At 44.8% G+C, this 20,249-nt stretch overlaps 2 protein-coding genes across 4 annotated transcripts; one reads left to right on the plus strand and one right to left on the minus strand.

Annotated features, from left to right (window-relative positions):
- Window positions 1-55: 55 nt before the first annotated feature.
- XBP1 (X-box binding protein 1) lies at window positions 56-3,221 on the plus strand. The gene is made up of 5 exons (XM_064674837.1): window positions 56-348; window positions 425-521; window positions 630-761; window positions 1,289-1,452; window positions 2,215-3,221. Exons 1-5 carry the CDS (start codon window positions 140-142, stop codon window positions 2,399-2,401), a joined length of 789 nt encoding a protein of 262 aa, XP_064530907.1. The 5' UTR covers window positions 56-139; the 3' UTR covers window positions 2,402-3,221.
- Window positions 3,222-13,128: 9,907 nt separating this feature from the next.
- Window positions 13,129-20,225, minus strand: CCDC117 (coiled-coil domain containing 117). 3 transcript variants are annotated; one of them, XM_064674833.1, is made up of 6 exons: window positions 19,922-20,117; window positions 19,518-19,813; window positions 18,761-18,811; window positions 18,182-18,415; window positions 16,641-16,778; window positions 13,129-16,101 (listed from the first exon to the last, which is right to left on the minus strand). In XM_064674833.1, exons 2-6 carry the CDS (start codon window positions 19,808-19,810, stop codon window positions 15,849-15,851), a joined length of 969 nt encoding a protein of 322 aa, XP_064530903.1. In that variant the 5' UTR covers window positions 19,811-19,813; window positions 19,922-20,117; the 3' UTR covers window positions 13,129-15,848. The 3 variants fall into 3 exon arrangements, with proteins under 3 accessions (XP_064530903.1, XP_064530905.1, XP_064530904.1); XM_064674835.1 differs by having other exon boundaries at window positions 19,518-19,816; XM_064674834.1 differs by lacking the exon at window positions 16,641-16,778 and having other exon boundaries at window positions 19,518-19,816; window positions 19,922-20,225.
- Between the last annotated feature and the right edge of the window lie 24 nt (window positions 20,226-20,249).

Consider the following 20,249-nt stretch of genomic DNA (forward strand, 5'->3'; position numbering starts at 1 on the left):
TGTGGCCGTGGCGTCACGCCGTTCCGGCCAATGGGCGAGAGCCACGATAGTAGAAATCCGGGCGGGGCCGGGCGCGTCGCAGGGGGTTGTGCTGGCGGTGCCGGGCAGCGCGTCCGTTCCGCACCCGCTGCGTCCCGCCATGGCAGCGCTGCCCGGTGCCGCGGCCCCCCGGCTGCTCCTCATCCCCAGCAAAGCGGCCGAGGCCCCTGGCGCCGCGGCCGGCCGGCATCTTTCTGTTGTCTTGCCGGCAGGAGCCGACCCCGGCCTCGCGGGGCTGGAGGGCCCGCAGCCGGCCCGCAAGCGGCAGCGGCTCACGCACCTGAGCCCGGAGGAGAAGGCGCTGCGCAGGTGAGTGGGGGCAGCGGCGGGGGGGGGGGGGCTGCGGCTTCCCCGCTTCCCCGCTGACGGCCGCCCTGTCCCGCAGGAAGCTGAAGAACCGCGTGGCGGCCCAGAGCGCCCGGGACAGGAAGAAGGCGCGGATGACGGAGCTGGAGCAGCAAGTGGTGGAGCTGGAGGAGGAGGTGAGGGGCTGGAGGAGGAGGTGAGGGGCTGGAGGAGGCGGTGAGGGGCTGGAGGAGGAGGGGGTGAGAAGGTGAGGGGCGGCCTCCCTGCCTCATGGCTCTCTGCAGAACCAGAAGCTGCTGCTGGAAAACCAGCTCCTGCGGGAGAGGACGTGTAACCTTGTGCTGGAGAACCAGGAGCTCCGCTGCCGCCTGGGTTTAGATGCTCTGAAGACGGAGGAGGAGGGCGGCGAGTCGCAGGTGAGTCGCCCGCCGCGCTGCTGGTGTGTCCGCCCCTGCCCTGAGCAGAGCACACCGAGAGCTGCCCCGCTCCCGGGGTAACCCCAGTGCTGTGAACAGGGATGTGCCAGAAACACCCCTGTCCTCCAGATGGAAGTTCTCCTGAAACCGAACAGGTGCCAAGTGGGCAGTGTGGGAGATAACAAGGTGACTAGTTCCAAGCTGTTTTGAGACAATTTCATCTGCTCCTCTACACTTTGTTATAGAAGTGAAGTAAAAGCTGTGACATTCATATAGGCCTGTCTCAAAAGAATGGTGTCTGGGGGAGGGTGTCGGGCTCTCATTTAAAAGCGGCAAACAAAATAAATCCACAAGTGTATGGAGGCTTCAGCTAACTTTGGAAGTCGTCTTACCTTCAGGTTGCTTCAACATAAGCAAGTGGAGAATCTCATGTTGGAAGCCTTTGCAGGAAAAACGTGGTCTTCAGGATTATGTGCTGTACTGCCTGCCAGAACACTTGTGGTGACTGAATTTTTTCCTTGGCACAGGTTGTGAAGGAATCACAGGTGGATGAGATTAGATTGGTGACCGGGTCCGCTGAGTCCGCAGCACTCAGACTACGTGTTCCTCTGCAGCAGGTGCAGGCCCAGCAGTCACCATTTCTGATAGCTTCCACGTGGATTCTGATGGCAGTGACTATTCAGACTCTGAGGTGAGCATCCATTCCTATGCAAACTGCCCACGAACTTCAGAACCACTTTGGATTTAAGACTAGTAGTTTAATTTCTTGATATTAAATAATTTTATGATTTTTCCATAGTTTCTTTGTCCTTCCAAGTCTTGGAATGCCATATCTGTGGCTCAGAACAGCTGTGTTAGGCTGTATCTAGTGAGTACAGGAGTTAAACAAAACCCCCCAAAAAAACCAACCCAGCCTTCTGAACTTTGGTCACAGGCAGGTCTGTCTAAGCTGGGTTCTGGTGCTGTGTAGCCAGCAGGTACTGTGGCAGTAGCAGTTGATGATGTGTCCAGGATCTCAAAGAGTTTCCAGTAGTGGCTGTGCATCTCAAATGCATGTAGAATTCTGTGGGGATTGCCAGTACCTTAACAAAAAAGTTAATGGACAAAGAATGACTGCACAGTTGTTTAAAACACATTGCCCAGAGAGGTTTTGGAGTCTCCCTCACTGGAGATATTCAGGAACTGGCTGGATGCAATCCTGTGCAATGTGCTCTAGACTGACCCCACTTGAGCAGGGATGTTGGACCACTGTGGTCTGTTCCAACCTGATGGATTCTGTGAATTTCTGAAAGACAAGTAACTGCCTTAACTGTGTGTTTGGTGTTCTTGATAAAACAACTGTGATTGTGTTTAGTGTATTTTAACTTCCGCGTGGGGGTTAATACGTGCCACAACTGGGGTTTTGCTGTAACAGAAATAGGCTGTCTTTCTAAAATAGTATTTCATTCTGCAGCCTGATCTCCTGTTGGGCTTTCTGGACAGTCTGGACCCAGAGATATTTCTCAGATGTGCTGATTCAGAGTCAATGTGCCTGGAAAAGCTGGAGGAAGAGATCTCTGGAGAAACAAATTCCATATCAACCTCCCTCTCTCCATCTTTGGGGTCCCCATCAGCTAAGCTGGAGGCCATTAATGAACTGATAAGGTTTGATCATGTGTATACAAAGCCCCTAATACTGGAGATTCCTGTTGAAGCAAGCAACCAAACCAATATGCTAGTGAAAATTGAGAAAGAATCTCTCTCTTCATCTGAAGACAAGGCTATCCCTGAGGTCCCAGTGTCTGTGAAGGAGGAACCTGTAGACAACTTCATGCCTGAACTGGGCATTTCTCATCTGCTTTCTTCTCATCATAGCCTTGAAGCTTCAAACTACTTGCTGGATGCCTGTAGTGACTCTGGGTATGAAGGATCCCTGTCGCCCTTCAGTGACATGTCCTCTCCACTTGGCACTGACCACGTGTGGGAGGACAGCTTTGCTAGTGAACTCTTTCCCCAGCTGATCAGTGTCTAACTTGGTAGTGTTAACTCCCCTTGGGTAACTGTCCTGGCAGATATCAGCATATGCCCCTTTGGGGTGTGCGTGGGGGGAAAAATCAAGTGTATTCAGAAAAGTGTTGCTCTCTTCTACCCACGCTAGTAGATGGAGTGATGGTATGAAAAAACACAGGGTGTCCTGCCCTGCCCCCCATCAGTATTTGCTTATGAGGGAGGAAACTTTGTTTCTCAATAACTTGCTAATTCTGTATGAACCTGAAAATGTTAATTTTGTTTTACATTTAAAATTTTAACACCAAAAACTGCAGTGGGATATTCATGTATAGACAACTGGGGTAAAACTTTAACAGTCTCTACATCTTACAGCTTTACTATGTAAATGCTTGTTTTCCATTTGCTATGTAGAGTTGCTTTCTCCATTTAATATTTAACTGTATTGGTGCAATTAAAATGCAGCGCAGCTCACTGACCCTTTTTTCTTTAGATCTCAGTGGGGCGGGGGGAGTATCTGGGACTTAAGTTTAGAACTTAAATTTAGGTCCCTCAGTGTCTTATCCCACCACAATGCACTGAGGAGCAGCACTTGCACGGTGTCTGTAGTTGGATGCTGTAGCAGTTTCTTCTGGATGTGGTAGAGGGGCTTGTGTGAGAGCCAGAGCTGCTACAGCAAAACTTTCAGCCTCAATAAGGAAAGTGGGTGGCAGGAGCTTGAAGTCTGATTAAGGTCCTGGTGGTGTCACCCTGGTGTGGCCAGTAATGCCAACCAGAGAGCTCAGTCGGAGGGGAGCTGGGGGTGAGACAGACATGGGGTGAAAAAGGTGCAGATTCTGTGTTACCACAGGATATTCTGAAGCATCAAATGAGCTTCACAGAGAGAATTTCAAATATCACGGCGGGGCTTTTCGTTGTCCGTATCCATTTGTTCCAACATCACAATATTAAAAACACTTGGAGAGACAGAATAAACTGAAATTTTATACTGAGAGAGCTGTTGCAGGTGTTTGCACAGCTGCTCTTGGTTTCAGTGCTATTTCATGTTTTGCATCCAATTTTGACAAAAATAACTTGGGGTGGGCAGGAAGGGAAATGGGGGATGGTATTGGGAGGGTTTTGGTCACTAACATTCAAGGAGATAGCACTGCTTTGGATTACAAGTTTCTTGTAATAAAGCATTCCATCCGAATAGTGGATAGAAATAGAGACTACAGCTATGCAATGTAACAAATTTAGATTAAATATGCAAGTAGTCAGAGAATAGCTTGCTTTACTTTCAGTCTGGCAAATAGGGATGACTGCAACAGGACCTTTAGTATCAAATAAATAGTTGTGAGTCCAAAAAGCAAACAGAAGTGAGGATTTGATCTGTAGTTTTGCATTACTTTTATTAGTATTATTGGAACTTCATATGACATTAAATTCATAACTAGTTCAATAGATGAGTAAGCATAGTAATTGATGGAACTGTCTCTGTTCAGTGCTGCAGTATGTGTAGGCAATGTGTATGTTCCTGTGAATTTGATATTTGGGACTGAGTCACTGCAGGCACAGCCCATTCCTGTACAAGGCTCTTGCTTATTTTTGTGTCTTCAGGAGCTGATCCCAGTTGTAGGGTGAAGTGGAAGTTTTAGTCATATGCACAATCTTCTCTATCTCAGGTTATCAATGATGTTTCTCAGTCTGGTTTCACTTGTGATGGTTTAGCATTAGAGTTGTATTTTCTGTGCACCTTAAAGCTACAGTGACTAAACTGTAATAATGCAGCAAGAAATGGTGCCAGCAAAATGGCTTCACTGAGCTTTCAAGAACCTGCCTGGAAAACCTTAATATCCACCTGTGTGTATTTGCAAATAATGTGTCTCCAGCCTTTATGTTTAAAGGTGTAGAAATTCTGTCATGAAGAAATCTGAGGGGAACAAGAAGGCCAAAACTGATGGAGTAAGAAGTAGCATAGGGCTCAAAGACACGTTACCACCTGATACTTTCAAAATTGTAGGTACTTTGCCAGCAATGCTTATGCAGTTGCTTTTGGTTTTTTTCATGCTAGCTCAGATTAAGATACAGCAACATTAACTGCCAGGATGAGGAAGAGTGGAGATGAAAAGTTAATGTGAACTCTTTTGGCAAACTGCTTAAGAGAGGAACTTGTGCTCATTGCACCATGTTTCGTGAGGAAAATGCAACCTTTGTTTGCAATGAATAAGGAAGTTTATGGTTCTTACATTCAGCTTTTGATACACCATTACAAAGGCAGGGCCTGGTATCATATGCATGCTTCATAATTACTAAATCCAAGAACTCAGCAAGAGTAATTTGACTGGGACTGAAGACAAAAATAGGGCCACCTTTCACCAAATTATAGAGGCAGAGAAAACCAGTTGTCTTTAACACAAAAAAACCCAAATGCCTGAAACACCTGGAAAAGCTGTCTAGGCAGGAAATGGCTGAAGGCAATTTGTTAAGCTGAAGACAAAAGTTGGTGGAAGCACTGAGACCTGCTACCACCATGTCTGACAGACATTGAAGTCTAACAGCTGTATGTGAATGGTATGCTGAAAGAAATATGAATACATGCAAGACATGGCCACCTTAAGCAAAAAATCCTGTACCAATTATCAGCCTTGCCTGTGCTTAAGCCTTCAGCAAGAAAACCACCAGCAAATCCAGCTTTGTAAAGGATTGCTTCAGACAACATTGAGAATGAAACAAATGATACCTCTGCTGCATGAGTTTCCTTTGTTCTTAAGCCAGCTAAACTGCAGTTCTCAGCTCCTGGGCAAGGTTCTGCTCCAGTAATTATTCTGAGTCAGTGGTTTAAGAAAGATCAGTGCTCACAATTTTGAGATTTTAAATTGCTTTGATTCATTCGAGTAGTTGTTGGTGGTTTGAACCAGCATTTTGAGTGAAGTGTAGTTTGATAGCTGCATACATAAGCTTTTTTGAGTACTCTGTAAACTTAATTCAATTTACAAGCCTGGCCTAGAGCAGCCAAGTGCTTTGAAGCCAAGGCTGCACCCACAGCAGGGACAAGGAGCAGTGGGGGCATAGATTCCCTTTCCTCCTCTGTCACTGCAGCAGCTCCCTGTTGTCACTGACACAGAGCACCGTGATCCTCAGAACCGTCCGTGGGCACGAGGCAAAAGGCACAGGATGTGTGATATGGAGCAGAAAGCTGCTGCCTTCTGCTGGAGGAGTAACTCCTCGGTGTGATAGACTACGATGAATGATATTGTTTATCAAACAGGATGTTCTGCTTTAACCGCAAAGCTAAGAAATGCTAAACCACAAAGCTAATGCTTACGCAAGGTATGCCTTAAGATTGCCGAATGTTCCAAGAACTAAAAGGACAGCCCATATAAGGAAGACGATTGCTGCCAGAACCAGAGGGCAGAAAAAGGACACCCGAGGAAGACGTCTTACTTCAGCCTCGACAACCACCAGGAGGCAGAAAAGGACCCCCTAGCAACAGCCCGAGCACGCGCAGAGTACTGGTGCCACATCACGGAAAGTGGAACTGAAAGAATATAAAAAGAGACTGTCTTAGCCTGTTAGCGTGGCAGTTGGTGGAGCGGTGACTCCCCTGTCGCCCAGCGCTGCATTTGCTCATATTCTGCTTGCTATATCTGGGTAATTAATAAATTTTAATTGGTACTTTGATCCGTTGTGGTAGTAATTTATGACAATCTGGTGCCGAAACCCGGGAAAGGAACGGTGGGCTGCGGCTCTTCGGGGAGGCGCCCCGCGCTTGTTCGCAGCCCCGTACGAGACCGGCGGCTCACTGCAACCTTACCGACGAACCTAAATTTGGAATATCGAGCAAAGAAAGAACCGGTCAAATCCCATAATATTCTGTGCACGGAAGTCCGGACGAAGACGCGGGACGCGTAAGTATATTGCGATTTGAATCGCGGGGATTACCGTTCGGGCGGGATTGGGATTCCTGGAATATAACGAATGAGAGGCTCGACACATTGAGCCAAGCGAGTGCGGACCCTTTAGTACTGCGGTTCCCAACTCCCGCAAGGGACTGGGCCAGGAATAAGGGGAGCGAGTGTGTGTGTGGTTGCAGATATTCCAGAAGATGGGTGCGAAGGGCAACAAGCCTTCGGCTCCCATGGGATGGGTACCCTCTGTACCTAAAAATACCCCACTAGCTTATATCTTAGACAATTGGAAACACTTCCCAGGGACAGTAGGGAAAGATAAGCAGAAGATGATAATATATTGTACTAAGATATGGGGAGGAAAGAAAATTTCACAAAATGTCTTCTGGCCGGTTTATGGGTCAGAAGAAGACTGGGTAAGGCGACAGTTAAATCTCTGGGTTAATAATAAAAAACCCCTTAACCTAGAGGAAAGCCAGTATGCGAAGTATGGCTGGAGAAACTGCAGGCTGCATTTCCACTTTAGATTAAAGATAAGCGGATAAAGAAAAAGGAAGAATTGGATGAAACCCTTTTGACCCCCCCTCCATATGTTCCACCACCTGCGCCTGCCCCAGCAGCCCCTAGAGCGCCTACCCCTCCACCAGATGTGGAACCAGATTCTCCCCCTAGACGGAGGACCAGGAGTCAAACAGGGGCCACCCAAATGTATCCCTTGAGAGAAGTACCCTTGGGGGGAGCCCAACCTACCATAGGGTATATATCAGTGCCCCTGAACTCTGCAGATTTGAGGGAGTTTAAAAGAAACGAGATGGGGAACTTAATTGAAGACCCTCTCGGAGTAGCTGAAAGATTGGATCAGCTTCTAGGACCCAATCTTTACACTTGGGATGAGATGCAGTCAATCTTAAGCCAATTATTTACTACCGAAGAACGAAACATGATTAGGCAGGCTGGGATGAGAATCTGGGAACGCCCTGGGACCACAGGCAGACACAAAGTGGCCACTTCAGAGACCTGATTGGAATAATCAAGACCCGGCCCACAGAACCCATATGCAAGATTTAAGAACAATAGTGGTTCAGGGTATTAGAGAAGCTGTGCCGCGTGGTCAAAATATTAACAAAGCATTTAATGAGATGCAAAAGAAGGATGAGAGTCCTACTGAATGGCTGGAAAGATTGAGAAAAGCTCTCCAGCTGTATTCAGGTGTCAATCCTGATAACCCATTAGGACAAGTATTGCTTAAGACACAGTTTGTGGCAAAATCATGGGAAGACATTAGAAAGAAAATTGAAAAATTAGAAAACTGGCAAGATAGAGGGTTGGATGAGTTGTTAAGGGAAGCCCAAAAAGTGTATGTAAGAAGGGAAGAAGAGAGTAATAAGCGGCAAGTAAAGATGATGGTGGTAGCAGTAAGAGAGGACCGCAGAGGGATGCTCAAAGACCATAAGTTTTCGGGGACGAGCAGAAAGGAAGAGGTGACAAGGCGGGAACAAGGAAGTTGTTTCTATTGTGGAAAAAAAGGGCATGTGAAGAGGAATTGTAGACAGCGGATTCGAGATGAAGAAGTCTTAAAGGCGGAATAGGACACTCAGGGGCTCTATATTTTAGGGGACCGTAGTCATCCTGAGCCCTTGATAAAATTAAAAGTAGGTCCCCATAAACAGGAGTTCACCTTTTTAGTAGATACAGGGGCTGAAAAGTCAACAATTAGACAAATCCCTGATGGCTATAAAGCATCATCTGAAAAAGTGCAAGTAATTGGAGCCAAAGGAGAACCATTTAAAGTAAGTAAGATTAAAAATGTGATATTTGAAACTGAAAATAAATTCGGCATAGGTGAACTCCTGCTTGTCCCTGAAGCTGAATATAATCTGTTGGGACGAGACCTAATCGTAGAATTACAATTGGAAATAAAAGTTCAGAATCAAGAATTAAAGATCTCGGCTTACCCCTTGACCATTAAAGATGAAAAACAAATAGACCCAAACGTTTGGTATTCTCCCGACACTATCAGCAAATTAGATATTTCCCCGATTGAAGTTAAGATTGTAGATCCCCAAATACCAGTAAGATATAGGTATTTGTTGGTAATAGTTGACCACTTAACGCACTATGTAGAAGCATTCCCTACCTCAAGAGCTACAGCAACCCAAGTTACAAAAGTGTTATTAGAACAAATAATACCCCGATATGGTATAACTGAGGTTATAGACTCTGACAGGGGACCACATTTCGTGTCAAAAGTCATTAAAGAACTGACAGAGACTTTGGGTATAAAATGGGAATACCACACTCCCTGGCATCCCCAAAGCTCGGGAAAAGTAGAAAGAATGAATGGGGAACTAAAAACAATCCTTACAAAATTAATAGTTGAAATAAAAATGTCTTGGGTGAAATGTCTACCTATGGCCTTACTAATCATTCGGACAAGGCCTCGGGCAGACTTGGGCATATCAGCCTTTGAAATGATGTATGGAATGCCCTACTGAATCGAAGAACCCCAAAATCATGTATTAATACGCGATAATACTATTAATGAATATATTCCTCAACTTTCTAAACATCGGAACATGTTATGGAAAAAAGGGCTTATTGTACAACGACCACCTTTGGATCTAAAAATCCATAACATCGAGCCTGGAGACTGGGTAATGGTAAAAACCTGGAAAGAAGAGACATTAAAACCTAAATTGGAAGGACCTTATCTTGTCTTGCTTACTACAGAAACAGCAATTCGAACTGCAGAACGTGGATGGACACATGCCAGTCGCATTAAAGGACCGGTGAATCCCTCACGCTGGAAAGTAATCAGCACTCCTGGAGACACCAAACTGGTCTTGAGAAGATAAGTTAAGACAAAGACATTGAGCAATTTCTTTGCTGCCCTACCTTTTGGAATTGTTTACTGGTATTTGTTTTGGCATTTGTTTTATCTTTGTTTGTATATTATTTATGGAAGATTGCGAAGTGGGGAAAAGGAATCTGTTAAAATATGTAACATATAGGAGGCAAGTGGACCCAGAATACATTTATAACTGAGATATAAGAGTAAAGTGTAATATACCAGGTTGTAAATGTTATCTGTTTATCTGTTTTAAATGTAAAAAGTGCCAAGAGAAATGGTGGAAGCATTGTAGATACGGATATCCTCCTAAGGGAATCTGTGATCAGTGCTACCGATCAGAACGAAACTTTACTATTTGGGCATTAAAACAATTAGAAGAAAGAGGAGTTCCGTGGGGATCATCCCCCAGGTGGTGGGATTATTTTGTATTCGGACTTAACCCTCAATATTTCTGTTTTCACCCAAACGAACCAGCCCCCTTTGTAGTAGATATAATAAAAGTCCAGTGCCGACGGGATGTCAGTGCCTTGCCATGTGATGGGTACATGGTAAAAGCCACCTCGTGGCCCGCATATACAGTACGTCTCACTAAAAACAAAGGGCATATTCCTACTTGGGACCCCTGCTGCCGAGAAGATGGAACACCCTGTGACTCGAAGCAATCGAGCCGACAGGCGAGGCAGAGGAGGAAATCTCGAAAAGAGGAAGAGCCTAAACCATGGGACGTGCAAACTGCAATGGCCGAACTCCCCCAGGACTGGTGAAGGTAAGAGGGCTGGTAATATCCAAATTAATGAAAGAATCAACAAAGATCAAAGTTTTTCTCTAGGCACTGGTTACATAATTGCAGTCTCCATTGTACTATTGGCAGCACCGATACATGCAGGAAACCCCCATGAACCCATGACTTGGAAACTTGTTAATATGCAAACCTCAAGAGTAATACAGAACCTGACTGCATCAGGGAATTCTTGGAATTTTACAGTGCATTTGTATTCTTTAATACCCTTCGAAGCTGGGGGATGCTATGGAAATTGTCTTAATATAAGTAAAAGACAGGCGACATGTAAAGCATTTTACATATGCCCAGCTTCAAATCCAGGGAAAAGTTATTGTAATTATCCAGGACATTTTTATTGCGGATACTGGGGTTGTGAGACTATCGCCTCTGATTGGACTACACCTGGAGACAAAGACATAGAAGTGACCTGGGGGCCTCCTGGTTGTAAAAAACCAAGACATAATTATGCAGGAGGAGTACAAGGATCATGTCACAAACCGGTATGCGAAAGAATTGAAATAAAAATCAAGAACCCGCAAAATGATGAATGGCTAGTAGGGAAAATATGGGGCATTAGGTATTGGGAGCCAGGAGCAGATAGGGGAAGCTTCTTTAGAATTACCAAAGAGAGAGCTCCCTAAGATCCCCTCCCAGTAGGACCGAATCCAGTTTTGAATCCTCCCGTACCACAAAAAGAAACTATTCTGTCCCTTTCCCCGGACAACATGACCCCTGCTTTGGAAAATATTAATGTTACTGAACCCCCTATACCTAAACTATCAAAACATAAAGATCCCCTGTGGGATTTGATGTTATAATGTCAAACCGCCTTACTTTGAAGCAATAGGAAAACCTAATAAAGTCCGATGGTCAAATGGATCAAATCCTCTAGAATGCAAATGGGAAGAACAAAGAAATCATACCCAGGGGATAACAATACAAATGGTGACAGGCAAGGGTAGATGTATCGGAACTGTTCCTTTTAGATACCAACCATTATGTAATGAAACTATCTCTAATTGGGCCATAGGACAGCATAAAAATAAAAGTGACAAATGGGTAATACCATCAGGAGGAGCTAAATGCGTATGCTCAGACATAGGAGTAACTCCATGCTTATCCCTCAAGGTCTTTAATACAAGTGTGTTTTGTATTCAAGTACTTATCATACCTAGGATCATGTATCACACCTCGGAAGATGGTGCCACATCACGGAAAGTGGAACTGAAAGAATATAAAAAGAGACTGTCTTAGCCTGTTAGCGTGGCAGTTGGTGGAGCGGTGACTCCCCTGTCGCCCAGCGCTGCATTTGCTCATATTCTGCTTGCTATATCTGGGTAATTAATAAATTTTAATTGGTACTTTGATCCGTTGTGGTCGTAATTTATGACACTCTGCAGCACGTTCTACTTCTGCAGGCAGGGAAAGCATGTGTGTCCTGTGGCTCAAAACACCTCGGGGTGGGGAGTAATCAGACACTGGAATGAGCTGCCCAGGGAGGTGGTGGATTCACTGTCCCTGGAGGGTTTTAAGATTGGATGTGGCACTTACTGCCATGGTCTAGTAACTACAGCAGTGTTGGATCAAGGGTTGGACTCGATGATCTCAGAGGTTGATTCTATGATTCTGCGATTGGTGTCCCTCGCTTTTCTCCTCCAACAGGCTGCTCTGAAAGGCCGGCAGACCTGTCATTCTGTTACCCCGCTGCCTTCCTTCAAAACTGCTTGAGTGACTGTGGGTCTTCTCCCCAGGCAGCTCGTGTCGGTGCCCGTGGGTCTCCGGAGGGCTAGACCTGGGCCCATCGGTGTCCTGGCCGTGAAGGGGATGCCAGGGATGCCTGGGCCTGTCCCGGAGCGTGAGGGGGACGCCAGAGGCTTAACACGCAATTCCCAGCGGGGCCTGTTCCCGGTGCCGGATCCCGAGGCCCGCCCTGGGGCGGGACCAGCGGGTGCGCGGCCCCAGCCCCGCCCGCCTCAGCCCCTCCTGGCTCCACGAGGAACCGATTTTCAACGGCTCAAGGAATTCAAGGAAAACTGTGTGACCGTCACATTTCCATCGCGCTTGGAAGGGCTGTTTAACATCCAAACCCTGCAGAAATGCTCAGGGACATAGTATTTACGCTGTTTTGCTTCCCCTTTTTCAACTTTGCAGCTCTATCCTGGCATGCTTTATCCTGACTTACTGGGAGCACTGGGTTCAAGACAAACTTAATATTTATTGAGATCTCTTCCACTGAAAACACACAACTAGTTCTTGTTGGGCATCTAGAAGCCTAAAAGCATTCAGAATTTCTATAAGCACTAGTATTTATTTTTTACTAGAATCAAGTCCACTTAAGTGCTACTGAGGCAGGATGAGTTTTTTTTTTTTAATATATGTATTTATGTAGTACATGGAACTTCCACAGATGAAAGTGTGAGAATCTAAACTCTCAGCCAAGGATCTTTAATCTGAGATCTTCCTGTAGCTGAGAGATGCCAAATTAAACTGAACCCAGGCAAAGCTGGGGTAGCAAGGGAAGGGTAACACATGCAGGGAGCAGGAGCCTCTCACCTTGCAGCACGCTTCCTTTGGGTGACTGCTTTCTGATTGCTTGGACTTCTGGAGTCCTACTTGCCTCACAAGCAAGGATCCAGACCCAGTGGTTCACATTTGCATTTGATTAAATAAATGATCCATGACAGAAGCCACACATCTGCTCTAGCTGACTGATACAAGACATAGGCCCTGGAATAATTACAAGCCCAGTTCCAAGCCTATGCCAAAATAAATTCTGTCCCTTGATACCCCCCTTTTGCTTTGTCAGAAGCTCCCAAGGTTTTCACTTTTATTGGGAATGAAACACAGTCATCTAAAAAATATTTTAGAAAATTTATTGAAAACTGACATACAAAGGGTGATTTGGTCCCAAGAGAAGACAGACCAGAATCGGATCTTCCATATTTCAAAATAAGTTTTTTTCTAATACTGCATCACATTTGCCATCCCGCTTGTGAACAGCATTAATAAAAGTCTTTTAAGGAAGCCAACAACAACAAAACTCACAAATAGAGAAGTCTGAAAACGCCCAGAGCTTGATCTCCCATACCCTCTCCAAGTGATCGCTATGGCAAGGATCTTGCTCGGTCCTCCTGACACTCAGTTCCCACTGTAGCTCACCTTCTCCTCCCCCATCAATTTAAGCAATTCAACCCCACTGTCTCCTATCACAAGGGCAGAAGTGAATTATTAAAAAATGAAAGTAAATGTTTTCTACCAAAGCAAAATTCTTGGAGAGTTTTTTCCCCATCTCGTGGTCTTTGTCAATAGTCCACCACTATATTCTTGTTTCAGATGGCAGAATGATGGGTCAGTGAAGCCCTATTGGCATCAAACAATTAGAAGGAAAGACATCTCTGAAAGTCAACCTTTGGTACAAACCTAACAAGAAAAAAGTATGCTTAAAAGGCATCTACAAAACTTTCTTATTCTGCAAATGATATGCAATTTGTCACTTTTAAAAGGAAAACAACTGCATCTAGATTTGATGTATTTAGGCTTCTTAAAGTTTTTTTACTCCTCTGTTGCAATTTCAGTGTTGCTGAGATGGTTGCATCAAATTTTTGAAATTTTTATCCTTTCTTCTCAGTTTATTTAGGATGCAGAGCTTTCAGCTAAAATACTTCCAACCTTGAACTTTCACTATAATCCTGGAAGCTGAAAACCAGTTAATTAGTTGGAGGCATCACATTTTCTACCTGCAGTGACTACAGCCTTCTCCAAACTGCATTGCTTTACTTTATACTCAAGCAGTGGAGCACATCAAAGGCTGTAGATTTTAAGCACAGCTTAATAATACATGGGGAATTGTACACAGTTCATGCAAGAGATTTATAGCAGACCCTGAAATGAAATTAGACATAGCAAGATTGGAGAACGTGTGCAGCCTACGTAATAAACCCTCAGAATGGTACTGGTTTCCAGAGTAATACTATTCAAATGTTGAAATGTTTTTAGTGAAGCTCTGAAAGGTTTTATTGAGAGACAGAAAATTTCAACCAACCTTCAACAGAAGCTGAAAGAAACAGGACTTTACAAATAGGGTTATCTTTTGAACAACCAAAAGGAAACAAAGGATTTATGCAAAAAGAGAAGCTTGATTTTAAACTATCAGCTATGTGTTAACAGTAAAGAATATCATCACAAAGATTATCAACCAGCTGTGCAATGGAAGAGTAGCTTTTCTTATGTGAGCAGCTGCATTACTGTATACTTGTGCCTTTATGTTAGCAAGATGTCAAAACTAGACTGGCTGTAGGACTTTGAACTGAACCTATTACTTGGAAAGGAATTTCTTATGTGAAGCCCCAATTCAGGTATCTCTGAGAAAGCTGAAGGACTTGGGAACAGAAGGTAAGATTCTCTACCTTGTTTAAGGGTTTCAAGCAAAATGGAACTGCTGTGCATTGGGAAAAGGTACAATGGCTCATTGTGGATTCCTTTCCTTGGCATCCTAAGCAGGGTACAAAATTCTTTTGGCATACGTCTGTATAAACAATGTGACACTGTGTTAAATGGCACATGTTCTGGCTTAAATTTTAAGTCTAGATTCTCTTGGGAAAAAGACAAGCATCTTCTTCACCTCACCACTAATGCCAGCAGGTCTCAAAGGCTGGGACTTGGCTACAGACAATAATAAGCATTTGACCCTCTTTATGCCAGAAAGCAACTCCTTGTCATCTGATTTACTTACCACGTTTATCCAAATTAAAGGATGCCATTTATTTAATTATAAGTTAACAGTGTCTTCAATGGACTTTCCGACTTGATGCATACAAAGAATCTCAGCACAATGTAAAATGTGAATCTCTTGGCTCAGAACCACTTTTATCCTGACTTTGCATCATTTGGGGAGGGGGACATAAAACCCCAGAAACACAATTTAGAAGCCAATGAACCAAAGATGACTGAAGTTAGCAGGTATCCTGCAAGTTAGAAGCTGGCTTTACTTTCTACAAAGACTTTTGCTGTAACATTCCATCCCTACCACCCCACAGGACTTATAATTTCTACATTTGAGTTTACATCAAGTCCAAACCAGCCACAGATGAAATAGTGTGAAAAGCTGTATTACCATAGGGATTGCTTTTTTATCTGTGACTAGATTCAAAAGTATTTCTTCCTTTACATACCCTTTTGTAATTCAAATTAAACCAACTGGCCAAGCATAGTATGTGCACCAAAATCTTAATGGCTCAGTAAGTGAAAGACACGGCTTAAGCCACAGTTACATTCAATATTTAGATTTTATACTTTACCAAGGGCAATTAAGAGAATATTTCACCATTAAGCAAGATGGAAAGCTACTTCCTTGTTCCAAAGGCCTCTGGATTACCTTTTCAGTAAAAATAACAATATTTAACAGACTGGAGTACAGAAATCTTGGGGTGTTTCCTGGCCAAACCATGTCCTTATGATTGTTAATAAGAAAACAAAAAACAAATAATATAACTTCAGATTCACACATCAAACCAGAAAGAATAAAAAAACACCAACAAAAAGCATCAGAAGCTCACCACTTCCAATCTAAAATCTGGCATCTACAACTCCATTTCTTCTTCTGCACACCCAGATATTCCCAAACTAGCATATGGATCTGGAGACATGGCAGTCTGTTGTGATTCAGGGAACGTTTCAGTCTGTGGGTCAAAAGGAGCTCTTGGTGTTGGCTGCTTAGCTTGACACCCTTCTGTACTCTGCTGCTTGAAGTTCTTAACAGAAACAGACTTCAGTTTATCTGTCAGAGTTTCAGGAAGAGGTTTCCAAAGCACCAGCTCCATAGAAGGACGGCTCCTAGATGGGGATGGAGTTTCAGTTAAATTAAAGTTCTCCAAGCACAGCTATTAAATGCAGAAGACCAGAGAGTATCTTCATCCTTTGAGCTAGCCTGGAACTATATTCCAGAAGCCATATGCCTTTTCCCCCTCCCCCATTAAGTTTCCTCTTCCTTAACTAGTTTCATTACTTCTAACCCTGTATTTTCTCTCTTTTCTTTAGCACAAAACTTGATGACGACTGTTGGTCACACTTCAGGATTTTCTCATTTTGAAAATTCATATACATAAAACTAAGGCTTATAATGGTTTAATCAACAAATTTCTCTCTGTAGAAATGAGGAGTACAAAACAGACACTTGGTGACCACTACAGTTATACTTATTTCTCTTTTACATTAGGACAGTTTTTCCTACTTTTGACAGATGAATGGTCTGTTATACAATGTTGGCTGCATCATGCAGTAAATTAAGGACATCTCCACAAATATGAGACGGGGTCTCTCTTTTCATTTGCATGTGTTAGCTACATAGAACCATTATTTCCTCCAGAACTTACATAGACTCTATTATTTTCTTTGTCAGGACTTCACCAAAATCCCTCTTCATCCCTTTTTTAAGGGTATCTGACAGGATAAGAGTGGGCAGATTGCTAACATTTCCATCAGCATGAACTTCCTCATCTTCATCAATTATCCTAGGAACGGAGGGGGAAGAGGGAGATAAACACTATTGAGCATACTGTTATCAGGCACATCCACTGCAGACTACAGTCACATCTACGTGCACTGCCCTGGGCAGATCTCTGACCTAGGCTGGGTACCAGAAGCAGCGGGGCTGTGTTAACGTGAGTCTCTCTTGGGCCAAAATACCCTGAGAATAACTGTTACCACAGAAGCCACTCGAGCAGTTATGCCACTTCTGGTACCTGAGCTGGCTTTGTTATCCCTGTGTTACCTCAGCAGTGTCAGTGCAAACATACACTGAGAGAAAATAAATAAATTCCCTTCAGGGGAAACTGTACGATTCGGTCACATTACATGAGTGAGTCTCAGCTATGCAGTAGCTTCACCTGCTCAATTCCCCATGTCTGAACTTTAAGAATTATTGCAGAGGTACTGAATACAGTGCTTTACTTTTCACAGCATTGTGCCAGTTTCTGAGATTAAATCAGTACAAAACGTTGAAGCGTTCAGAAAAAAATGGAGGCATCTTCTTTGGTTCTGGTAAACCTTTTATAGCAAATTTAGCAGAGTAGCTGGGAAGGATGGGGAACAACCCTCTGAGATGTCCAAAGCAGACATGGGCAGATAATAAAGACATACATCACTACTCTGATTTACCCATGAAAAAAACTGTTCTAACAGTACCTTGTTTCCCCTCACACATCATCTATGGAGTAATAATCTAAAAAAGAAAAATCTTCTTTTAAAATTTCTATAACTTTTGGCTTTTCTAATCATTAGCAGTGGTCATTTTGGATATTCCAGAATACTAGTTCAGCTGCAATCAACTGATACACACATATGCCATTCCCAGAAATCTTTTGAGGGCCAGAACACACAGTACATTTATTAAATGACCGCAGTAGTCTCTCTATAGCCACCCCATCACCCCACACCACACCATCAGCAAGGTGAACCTCAGCCTAACTGCATATGTGCAGAGAGACCTCTCTGGTTCATGCTACTCTCTACACTGGCAAATTCAGATCTACCTTAAGTATTAATCACAGAATAAGCTGCAGTTGGTTGAAAAAAAGCTGAGCTCAAGTCTGACCAGACAACTGGATAAAATTTGAGCTCTGGATACTCACAGAAGAGCATTACACCCCATTATAATATACTGATGCTGCATAATGACTGTGATCAGGGGTTATTTAGTCAGCATATTCTGCTCTAGCACCCTTGATTTCAAATCACAGTATCAGCCCCAAGACTCATAGGGTCATATGTAGCTTAAAAAGAAATCAGTTGAACAGAAGGTTCACCTCAGAGTCACAGCAGTGTTATCACAGTGCTAAGTGCTAGATTTACCCCTGAATTCCCACCAGAAAAGGGAAAGCTCAGCAAAGCCAGTCTACTCAATCCCTGCATTTACCTGTCCTCAATTTCCTGAAGTTTCCTGCGAGCAACCTCGCATTGCTGTTCCCCCATTGTCTGATCCATTTCTTCACAGGGAATTTCTAACATGGCAGTTTCAGGACCGCTGCCACCACACTGACTTGCTACCTCCCCAGCTGCCTGCTGACCTGCACAGAGAATCCATTCTTCAGTGTTGGGATTCAAAGGGCAATTTTTGGCTCCTGTCAGCCTCTTCTTCCGCACAGGACAACTAGGAAACAAAGTAAGTTTACAACTGTCAAAGAAGAAATCCTACAGAAAGTCATGTGCATTTCAACAGCTTTGACACACTATAGCAGCACAACCTCAACAAAGAAAATAAACCGTGTTGCTCTCAGTGAAACATGAGCACCCATGCAAGAAAATCAGTGCTACACAACTGATTAGGTAACGTAAATGGATTCAGGTTCATGCGCAGTTCAGGAGAAGAGTTCCAAATGGAAACTATGATAGAAGTTCCCTTCCTGTTTGCATTGTAGATGAGATGTGCTCAGATGTTTTAGAAAACAAAAAGCAAATTAAGATTTTTCAGGCTATAAAAGACAAATTAATTTACCCTTCTGCCTCTTCTTCTAGCTTATGCTTCTTTCCATAGCGCACAGAGACACTGCAAAAGAAAAACAAATAGTTATTTAGCTTCTAATCATATCTTCCAGTGACACTGACATTGTCAAACAATATTTTCCTCCCTTTTAAAATTTCACTTGCAACTAAGAGCAACAGTTGCAGTACATTACCAGCCATAAAGGGAATGGAAACTTTGGACAATAAATGACCACTTTGTTCCAAAGGAAGTCAAAAGCAGCCGTAATTGCTCAGTTCTCAGAGCAGAATTCCATGCTAATTTCTCCTTCTTTACGTTACTTTTTTTTCCATGAGGAGCAAGATCAATTTTTGCTAAAATTCAACTGCTTCAAGAAGCAACACATGATCCAACTTGAATCTGTTAGTACAATGTATCACATGGACATACTCAAATGTGACTACAACACAACATTTTATAGAATAATTTAAGGGTTTTGTGCTCACATATGAGAAAGAACAAGTTTAAAAATAAATAAATAAAAAACCACATGAGTTTAAAAGCATATGAAGATGCTGGTACAGTCGATCACCTTTCTTGCCTTTTAGAAGGCTCCTTCATCCTGCACTAGCCAGCTTCAGGGCCTTAAGACAAGCGCAATACAATTCTAATCGCCTACCACTGAAATACTGATAGAAGGAAACAAATTCCACCCCGCCTCGCAAAGCACCGCTGTTTGACACTGCCGGCCCTCCGGCCTCGGCCCCGAGGGAAAGGGTTTGGCACTCACTGGCTGCGGCTCCTGGTGAAGGATCCCACCGGGGCCGCCGTCAGCCCCTCGTTGTGGCTCCCGAGCGCGGCCAGAGAGGCCAGGTCGAAGCCGCTCTGCAGACAGAGGCCGGAGGATCCATCGACGCCGTCGTTTCCGATCCCTGCCATGACCATCCCGGGTGGCTGGAGGCGGCCGTGGCCGCCGGCTCCGGGCTGCGGCCCGTGGCGGTCCGGGGCAGCGGCCGGAGCCGGGGGGAGCTCCACGGCCGGGCCGGCCGGGATGCCCTGGAAGGATCTGCCGAGCGCTGCCATTTCCTGCTGCGGGGCAGAAAACGCATGTCAACGCCACGGGCCGCGCCGCGGGACCCTCCGGACCGGCCCGAGGCGCTCCCGCGCCGAACCGCCCCCGCCCGCAGCGCTCACCCGGCCCGGGCCGGGCCCGCAGCTGGAGCCGCCACCAGAGCCCGCGTCCTTTCCAGGCCTTTCGCCGCGATCGGAGAAGGATCCGCGAGCACTGTGGGAGTCGTAGTCCCGGGCGCTGTGGGAGTCGTAGTCCCGGGCGCTGTGGGAGTCGTAGTCCCGGGCGCTGTGGGAGTTGTAGTCCCGAGCGCTGCGGAGGCTGCGGGCGCTGTGGGAGCTGCAGTCTGGGGAGCGCAGTCCCGGCCGTGGCCATACGGGCCGCGGGGTCCCCGCTGTGGCCGTGGGGGCCCTGTCGTGGCCGTGGGTCCCCTGCCACGACGATGGGGACCCG

This window comes from Pseudopipra pipra, chromosome 18, assembly GCF_036250125.1.
Source record: "Pseudopipra pipra isolate bDixPip1 chromosome 18, bDixPip1.hap1, whole genome shotgun sequence".
NCBI lineage: Eukaryota > Metazoa > Chordata > Aves > Passeriformes > Pipridae > Pseudopipra > Pseudopipra pipra.